The sequence below is a fragment of the Schistocerca piceifrons genome, chromosome 2 (assembly GCF_021461385.2).
Source record: "Schistocerca piceifrons isolate TAMUIC-IGC-003096 chromosome 2, iqSchPice1.1, whole genome shotgun sequence".
Taxonomy (NCBI): domain Eukaryota; kingdom Metazoa; phylum Arthropoda; class Insecta; order Orthoptera; family Acrididae; genus Schistocerca; species Schistocerca piceifrons.
In genome coordinates this window covers 242,287,212-242,297,310 of record NC_060139.1, presented here as the reverse complement: position 1 = coordinate 242,297,310, position 10,099 = coordinate 242,287,212, and the positions used below count along the sequence as shown (strand labels likewise).

At 42.2% G+C, this 10,099-nt stretch overlaps 1 protein-coding gene across 1 annotated transcript; it reads left to right on the top strand.

The window, feature by feature from the left end:
• Nucleotides 1-2,068: 2,068 nt before the first annotated feature.
• On the top strand, nucleotides 2,069-9,658 carry LOC124775284. Its single transcript, XM_047250122.1, has 3 exons — nucleotides 2,069-2,221; nucleotides 6,642-6,862; nucleotides 9,622-9,658. The coding sequence occupies exons 1-3, from the start codon at nucleotides 2,069-2,071 to the stop codon at nucleotides 9,656-9,658; spliced, it is 411 nt and encodes a 136-aa protein (XP_047106078.1).
• The last annotated feature ends 441 nt before the right edge of the window (nucleotides 9,659-10,099 follow it).

Below are 10,099 nucleotides of genomic sequence, written 5' to 3'. Positions count from 1 at the left end.
CTAATGCTAGAACCGGTTTCATCCAGCAGGGACGTTTTCCATGTGATTATGAATGCAGCGCCGTGGAGATTCGTAGACGCTGACCAGTCGTGGTGTTGAAAAAGGAAAACAGCAACTGGTACTGTAACCTGTTTGCAATTACTAATCAACTTGCCAAGAAACATGTAAACGTACTCGTTCAGTACACTGAGGTGTATATTATAATTTTCAGGCTGTTCTAACCGTGCATCACCAAAGACAAAATCAGTTTACAACACTTACGCTAATCACATTACTGGCCTGAAGACGTGCAGAAGTCTTATTTTACGAAACACTCTTGTTATTTGCTATTACTAATGTATGAAAAGTGCACATCAAATGGTTCTAGGAGGGTTGACTGAAAAGTAATGCCTCCACCTTCGTAACTCTTCAACGGTTGACAACATTGCTATGCGGCAGGTACTGACTTGTTCCGTAACCTCTTCTCTACAGCTCCAGTTGGCGGGAAGCCTTGGCATTGAACGGTTGTGTTGTTACAGTGTAAAGTATGGAACCTTGCGGAGACGGTCAGTCAATGCAATTTAATCAAAGTGCAGTCACTGAATTCTTGACAGCTGAAGATGTCACCCCAAAGGAGATTCATCAGGGAATGAAATCAGTTTATGGTGATTGTGTTGATGTGAGGTTGGAACATCTGACCTGCGTGACAAACAAAGTGTTGGACTTGCTGTGACAGCAACCACCGAGTTTCACAAGCAAAATGTTGACAGACTGATTCAGGACGATCATCGTATCACTCAGAGAGAAATTAAAGCACAATCGGCATTTCACAAGAACATGTGGGTCACATTGATGCTGCCACCTGCAATAAAAGCACACATACTTGAAATTTCCCAGGAACTCCTCTCGCGTTACAAGAATGAAGGTGACGCCTTTCTCCATTCAATTCTGACAGGAGACGAAACGTGGGTACACCACTACGACCCGGAAACGAAACGCAAAGAGTCGCCCCAGGAAAAGAAATTCAAGACGCAGCCCTCAGCTTGAAAAATCACGGCCAAAGTGTTCTGGGACGCAGACGGTGTTATCAATGTTGATTTCCTTGATCGTGGAACAACAATAAATTCAGAGCGTTACATCACAACGCTGCGAACTCTGAAATGACGGCTAACAAGGGCTCTAAAGGAAAAGGGTAATGTTTTCCTGCAGCATGACAATGCCAAACCGCACACTTAAGTGCCATCACAGCAGAACTTCAGAGACTGAATCTCAGCACCGTACGGCATCCTCCACACAGTCCAGATTTAGCACCGTCTGACTTCCATCCGTTCCCGATAATGAAAGACGATCTGCGGAGACATCATTATGCTTCTGATGAAGACGTTGAGAGGACTGTGAGACTGTTGTTGCAGAAAATGAGAGTCAACTTCTTCCGTGACGGCTTCAGAAAACTTGTTAATCGTTGGCAGAAATGTATCCAATTGGCTGGTGATTATGTGGAAAAGTGAATATTGGTAATAAAAGATCATATTCTAAGGATTATTTCTACGTTTGATTCACTAAAATATTCCCATCCAAACCCAATTAACGAAGGTGAAGGCATTCTTTTCGTTCAGCCCTCGTAGTAAGAAATTCAGGAATGAAGTAGGTGTGGACCACCGATAAATCCCTTAGGATCCTCTTAAACTGAACTTTATTACTAGCTGAAGTCGTTATGGCTGCTGGAAATTTATTGTTAATGTGTGTTTGTGGACCGAAGTAGGTGACTTTAAATTTTTTTGAAGATACTTAAAAACTGTTTCCATGGACTGAACTGTTGACTTGAAAATGAGATATATTATTTACCACAAATTTCATTAACGCATAAGTAAGTGGGAAGCAGTGGTCAGTTTCCTTCGTCTTCCAGGAAACTGACTAGTATTCCGTCTCTAACGGCAAACGGTTAACGTCCACCTTCCCATTAAACTGTATCTGACGTGGAGGGAGATTTCCCTAAAAACATCTTTCTTCCAGGCATCAGCATCTTGTTCCTGGCTGTGATCGGTACAGAATTCTAACCAACTTGGCTGAGCAAGAAGTGTGCACCAGCATGGATAAGCCGGACTTGTACAACCTCGGGTGTGCTCCCCTCACGCTGCTGGCCGCCAAGCAGGTTGACGAGCTGTGGCCGGTCCTCACGTGGCCGATGCGGCCGCTGCCGGTGCTCGACATTGGCTGCGGGCCCGGTGACGTCGCCAGGAAGGTGGGTTCTTCTCTTTCAGTCACGTTACTACTCCATCAGAGCAATCGATGACTAAGCAACTCTCTTGTGTGCTGTAAAGTATCGTCGCTCCTGGATACCTAGGACCACCGAGATAAGGAGGTATACAGAGTGTTCATTTTGACAGAAGACACTGAAGTATCTCGAAACTACACATCGGACCAAAAAATGTTCAAATTCCAATTTGTTTGTCTCGGAGTGAGACATCCAATGATGCCACACTCAACCAGCCACCCAACCCTGTCCATGGCTGGTAAGGGCAACTTTGAAATCTTCAGTGGGAACCCCGGTTTTTGTTGCAGTTTACGATTTTATGGCAAAATCTATATACTTTTGTCTGAAGCATTTCCTTCCATTCGCCACAGGTGGCGCTGTAATCGGAGGAATAGAAATGGGTGCACTATCGCAATTTGTGACATGGTACTCAAAAGTCCTTGAATATCCTGTGGCATTTAGGACCCCACCTCCATGCTGTGACGTTAGGACTGGCCAGTGTCTCCTAACTTCTAATTGGAAACCCCATTCGCAACGCTGTAGTCCTCCAACCCATCGAACTGGGGACTACTTGAGGTGATACTGTGGCCATGGTTCGTGGTGAATACTACTCTACTTTTCCAATTCGAGTAGGTGTTCAAACGTAGTATCGTCAACTTCAGTACACTTAGTGATCCACTTTTCAACTGACCGTAAAGAGGACAGAAGCATAGATGCAGGATTATCAGCATAGGTGTTTCCGATGCTGTCGACCATGTCTTCACGGCCTGTTGGCACTTGCTGATGCAATTTATCTTTTAAATATCCCCACAGGAAGAAATCCGGCGACCTAGCAGACCAATTAACAGGGCCACTTCTCCTGATCCACAGGACAGTGTAAACAACGTTAATACCTCCGGTGTTTCAGTTGCGTAATGTGCCGGGAATTCGTCATACTGAAACCACATACGTTGTTGGACGTCCGGGGCAACGTCTTACAGTTTTTCCGATAGTTCCTGTTTGCGCCCCTTCAACATGCCGTTGATAAGATACGGACTAATGAGATTGTTCCCTATGACTCCACACCATACGTTAACTGACAAAGGACCTTGATGGTCAACTTGCTGCAACCAGTGGGGATTGTCGTCACTCCAGTAATGCATATTATCCCGGTAACGCAACCATGGTTTGTGAATGTAGACTCACTGGAAAATAGTATATGGGTAAAGAACTTGGGGGTCGGTTGCATTTGTTGACGTGGCCACTTACAAAACACTACTCCGTTATGGAAAACGGTGCCATGAAGTTCTTGATGCAGCGACATGTGGTGTGGATAATCTTTATGACAATACAATATGGTGACAATACTACCTAAGGACATATCGGAATCGCGGTATAGTTGCTTGTCCGTGGACTGTGGTGCACTGGCGCTATTACAGCTATTTGATTAGCTTCTCCTCCAAAAACAATTTTATATGCCAGATTACGAGTAAATGGTAGCTTTAACGCGTCGCTGCACAGATTGAGTAAATCAGATCATGTCAATGTTCATTCCGCTCACAGAGAACTCATCACCACCAGCAACAAGGGCTTTCATTTATCACACCCATTTATGAATTTTAATAAAGAAAGCGATATGTAACATCCTATGTACAACAATAGATTTAAGACATTCTGTGGTGTTTCTATTTTACTTGCATATCCCTTGTTCATATCCCGATTTACAGTACCACCTCGTATGCAACAGGTGCACCAAACTTCAGATACCTATAATAATTAACAATATTATGAAAAGGATAGTTGTTACTCACCGTATACCGGAGCTAAGTCGCAGACAGCCACAACAAAAAGACTGTCAGAAAGTGAGCTTTCGGCTAACAAGGCATTCGTAGAAAATAAACACACACACACACACCACACACACACACACACACACACACACACACACACACACACACACACACACACACTCCCGCAAACGCAACTCATGCACACATGATCACAGTTTCCGACTATTTTCGATGATGGCCTTATTGGTCGAAAGCACATTTTCTGACAGTCTTTTTGTTGTGCCTATCTTCGACTCGGCACCTCCGCTATATAGTGAGTAACAACTGTCCTTTTCATAATAATGTAACGTTCTATCTTGAATTTTCCATTGTGTATTAACAGATCAATGTATCCTTTTCCAATGCAAGAAAAAACATGGTGCTCCCGATTAAGCAGGGATTCTTCATGCAAGCTGTTAAAAAATTATCCCATAGTTTGAGTGGTAATAGTGTGGTCCAAACCAAGACAATAATATCCAGTAAACATGGGATCCAAAATGCATCCATTAAGAGCTGTGACCACTTGTTCAGTATTAGAGATTTTTTTCACACGAGCCTATATGAACAAATGCTCATAGAACTTAAGGCATTCCTTTTGGAGCCCATGTATATTGGACTGTTTTCTTGTTTTAGTCCATACTGCAACCTCGCAATGCATAGTACGATTTTTTTAACATCCTGTATAGCGAAACATTGGCCTGTGCGTTCGGGACTCAAGCTGTGAGGGTTCCATACAAACTTAATTTTTATCCTGAACTGACGCGGCATGTACACCGAGAGATTTTTATTCAAGAAATACGTCGTGAAAGACTTCGTAGCCATATTGTATACAGATAGTTCATCCATCTTGGAAATCGAGAATCTCGGCGATTTTTGCCTGTTATCAACATTGATACTGGCAAAGTATTGGTCCCAGGGATTCCAGTACCTTCGAGAATGTTTTAATTTCAAGTCTGGAGTCAGATAGCAAGCGAGAAAAAGACATTTTTTCCGTGTGATATAATAACAAATTAACAATTAACTGATTGTTTCCTTTTCTTGTACTGTGAAATCTTACTTCTTGCCAAATTTCATGATTCTACGTCAACGGGAAAGAAGTATAGGTTTTGATGGATGAGTGTGCGAATGCCAAAAAATTTGACACAAATGGTCCTACTTTGGATTTCACTGACTTAGAAGCTTCATTGCTGCTGGTAAACCTTTCGGGGTATAATGTCGTGATCCACGAAACTGTTCTGCTCCTGGCGTTCCCTCCAGAATTGCGCTGGACATCTCCAGAGGTGTTGCTCCTCCGTTGAGACTTGAGTCGTGAAAGAGCAACGCCTCTAAAGACGTCCAGTTCAGGGTAGAACGTCAGGAACAGAAGACGACAACATTATACCTCGAAGGATTTAACAGGAGTGTGTCATCCGGTCCTGAAAGCCTCCTTTCTGTCATTAGATGCTTCACTTTTTTACACCGTCAAGGGACAGTAGGCCTCAGTATGTGACATAAATGTGCACTTGGTAGACCTTAGTATGTGACATAAACTGGAACTTGATATGACCCGTTGTTGAGAAAAATGGTTTTTCACAGTAGGGTAGACAGACAGACAGAAAAGTAATCCAACAGGGGTTCCATTTTATCGACTGAAGAAAGGAACCCTAAAAAGAAACGAATTGTACGTACATTGTGTTTTCGCCAGTTTATGGACAGTGTTCTGACACAAAGACACACGAATCTGAAAACGAATACAGCTCCAACAAAGCTTAAACACATCCGATGTTCCGCACACACGCGTTAAACCCTCGCTGAGGGCATAGGCCCCACAAGCACATCCCGTGTACTCAGGAGCCGGACACAACCGATGCAGTTCGCAAAATATGGGCGGGTTTTCAATGATGCGCCGCTTGAACTACCTGTTAGTTGTCGCAGGGTTGTCAGAAACAGTCTGAAAAGCTTGTAGGGGTGTTGCAAGGTAGGCTGTACTGAGAAATAATTGCTGAGAACAAAATTCATACATTGCGGCAAGTCCGATTTAATTAGCAATTCAAGCACTTCCACGAGGAAAAGTGCGGTAATGCACCGACATCTGTGAGTTAGCACTTCTTCAAATGCTCATCACCTGTTAAACTGTGCTTTTTCCGGAAGTTATAAATTTAAGCAAGGTGAGCAGAAGCTACGTCTGTGCTGTCTTTCAACGGCTTGTTTAGCTAACTTCAATAATAACAAAATTGGAAACAATTAATAATTATTTCTCAGAGCAACCTACCCTGCAACACCCTTACAAGCTTTTAAGACTGTTCCCGACAGCTTTGTACATCTTTCAGGCTTTAGCTGGCCCGGTGAGCTTTTTTCCATGGCACATCGCGGCGAGCCACCCTAATGTACCAGGTCACGGCACACGAACTGGACGATCTGGAATCTGAACTGTACTCTCCATTCGACAACTGTGGCCTCTTCTATCAATTCCCTCTTTTCTCAATCCTCGACAAGTCTGGAAGTCGCACTCAGCACGCTGTTTATCGCTTTGTGTCCTCGAAGAAACGGAAGCGCCGATTAACTTTACCAGCTGTGTAGCTTAGAAGAGCAAATTAGAAAGCATATTTCTGCACTGGCAGATTTTAGCTCCGCGGCTGCCACCGGGTACGAAGCTGGTGGCCTGCGACATCAGCACAAAGATGCTGGAGTTCTACAGGCAGCACAACGCGCTGCCGGGCACCATCACGTACGAGCAGCTGGACGTGGTTCAGCCCGACCTGGAGAACTCCGCCGTGTGGCAGTACGCACCCTTCGGCAAGGTGTTCTGTCTGCTGCTGCTGCATTGGGTGCCCGACAACAGGTGTGTACTCATTTTGTCGCTTTATCCAATACCGTACAACAGATGGCCTGCCTTATTTCTCCGACTGTAATACAAGAGGGGTTACACTTGATCACTCCAGCTATGGATTGCTGTTGTGGTACTTCCACGAGTAAGAAATACCATAACAATCAGTCATACATTTTCTCCAATAATATTTTAAGTTTATCCATATTGATAAAACTAGGTTATGTAAGGCTTGTTGTCAGACTGCAAGAAGAATGTCTTATGTATTAAAACGGAGTCACAGAGCAGCATGTAACTACGAGGGCAAGTCAATAGGTAAAGATCACTGTTCAAAATAGAAATAAACTGTTTTATGTTCAGGGCAGCTGCAGTTGTTGAAATGTATGACGTTAGGAAGAAGTCCGCTAACAGTAGGTGAAATTCTTGTTCATTGAAACCTAAAGCCACATCGTCAAGTGCAACATACGTTGTAAAAAGCAAAGTACAGTGTCAGCATATTTTGTGAATATTAAAATTAATAAAGGAATGTCTAAAATATAGCCACAACTTAAAAAGATTGCAGGAATATCCGTCGCTCCTAGTTAAAATTAATTGTTCTGTGAATATCGTCAATACTACTGCGTGCTGTGTTCCTTAAAATTTGCCTGCATAAAAAAAGACGGAAGAAAATATTTTATAGTGAGTGGACGCTAAAAGTTTTTAAATAAGTCCGGATTGGCGTTGAAAAATTGTCACTGCTAACATGATTAGCCGCGACACTACGCAGATTACTGTGTGGAAAGTGTCAGGTGGCAGTGTCTTACCAGTGTGACAGCAGAGCAGGACAAAGCAAAAGCACGACCGACGAAGAGAGACTAGCTGGCTGGCGGAACGGAAGTTACCCATATGGATAGTGTGACGTCATGTACTGATGACTAGGAGCGGTAGGTCGATACCTTTACACACGAGAATAATACACAATTTTATTAGGTACTAACACCTAATCGTACAAACAGTCAAAATTAGCAAGAATGATATGGTGCTTTAATTCCAATTGGTTATTCAACGTGAATTGTGCGTTTTCGTTTTTATATCTAAAAATGTCTACTCTTTCTAACATATTCAAAATGAGGCTTTTTTCTTTCTTTTGGAATATTTTTAAATTTCTGAACGGCTTGTGATGCTGTGTCTCTCTTCGCTAAGTGCGTTGTTATTTAAGATAAGGTGTTCCTGAAATCTGTAATGGCCTACCGGTTTGTCCTATTTATTTCTTACGGCAGTCATTGCATGTAATGCAATGCAGTATACGCCCGCTTTTTTATGTTTATTTCCCACGGCTTTTTCCTTGTGCCTGAGTTTTTTGCTTGTATCCGAAAATGTAGAATACGTTGAAGTAATGTTTTTACATCTCATACGTTTGCAAATTTTTTCGCGTACTGCACCCAGATATGGTATTCTAAAAAAAGAAAAATAGAGGGTTCCTTTGTCTCCTCAGCTGGTGTTTTGCTTTGTCCTTCACCGAGCTGTCCTGACTCACACCGGAAGGACACTGCCACCTTATACTTTCCACATAGTAATCTGCATACTGCCGCGATTAATTTCTATCGCCAATCCAACCCCTTCTTGAAAACTTTTAGCGTCCGCTCACTATAAAATATTTTATTTTTTATTTTTAGATGGAGACAGATTTTAAAGGATGGAGCACGCCTCTGCTCTCCCGATAGAAACGACTTCCTTCTACGAGAAGAGGGGACGGCACATGTTCGACTAGCAAACTGGTAGAAAAATAAAAGCTACAAAGGCGTGCTATTTACTGAATATGTTCCTTCTGGATATGCAGAAAGAACCACAAAAGTTCATCATTCGCTACAGGTTGTTCTGTAAGGTATCTTTGAACGAGAGACTACAGGGAGAGTAGTGTAGCTCTAGAAACTGCTAAACTACTCTGGAGGAAATAAACTCCTCTGGTCTCTACGAGACATGAAAAAAATCTCATTCACGCTTTCAACTCAACGGAAAAAGAAGGGAAGGACACTATAGATGGGTACAGGGGAGAAGTTGCTGGTTTCATTAAAAATAAAACAGCATATTCCGTTGTGGCTTCTCCCCCACCTCCCCCCGCCGTCCACAGTATCGGCATCTATTCGAGCTGTGTGATATAGCTGAAGAAAATGAAGACAACATGATCGTTATGAAATAATATTAGGAAAGTTGTTGGACGTGAAAACGTATCCCTTTCATCGTGCCAGAATGAGAATTTCAAAGAAATCACAATGGGATGCAGTGACAGTAAAAAAAAAAATGCCGTCGATAGCGCATTAGCTGCAAAATTCAGGAGCAGGGTCCTTCCCTGTCCCTAAGAGCCCATTAGAAGAACATGTGGCTTTAATACCGGGCTATGTACAACAATGGTATGTTCGTATGATAAATTTAAAAACTCTTTCATTAATCGGTTGGAGGATAGACATCTTATATTTTTAGAAAAACTGTTCTTTGCCCCTAAAAGGTTGTAATTTTACAATTAGTCTATAATTTAATGCAACATTTGAAGCCATGGGAACAAAAAAGCTGTAGTCAGTAATTTTTTTATGGAATTAATGAAGTGCCATTCTGAATTTTCACCAAGGTGTGCTCAATCTGCTGGTTTTCAAATAGCACAAGATGTTAACAGAGAGCAAGGAATGGTTACATTGAAGACCTATAACGACACTGAATATACCGTTACATGTAATTTCATTTCTGTGCTCACATTTACAACGTTATCGTTCTCATAATGTGTTCGGCGTTGTGAACAGCAAGTTCAAGCCTGTTAATTTAACTTCGTTTGCATAATGTGAAATTAAAAACACCTTATTTTATGTAGGTTTTTAGTATTATTGTTGTAAATTTTCACCACAAAATAGTTTTGTTGTAATTCGTTCATTTGATTCTTACAAAAATTCAGAAAGTCTTATGTGTCCTCCACTGGGGCAACGCCACCTAATACATTAATATTTTCACAGGCACGCTGTCCAGAACATTCACAAGCTGTTGGTGCCTGGAGGAGAGGCTGTCTTCAGCATAATAGCTAACATGGTGTTTTACACAGCGTTTGAAGAAATGGCGAAAGACTCGCGTTGGGCGCGGTACATGCAGGTAACCCTTAGGTCTACCCGATATTCTCCTAAATCTTAGAAATACTTGGTAAATTATGTTTAATAATTCTAAAAATGCCCTACTTCAGGAGAAGTCAACTTGTTTAGCCTGCCACCCACTTTTGTTTCTGTGTTAGGT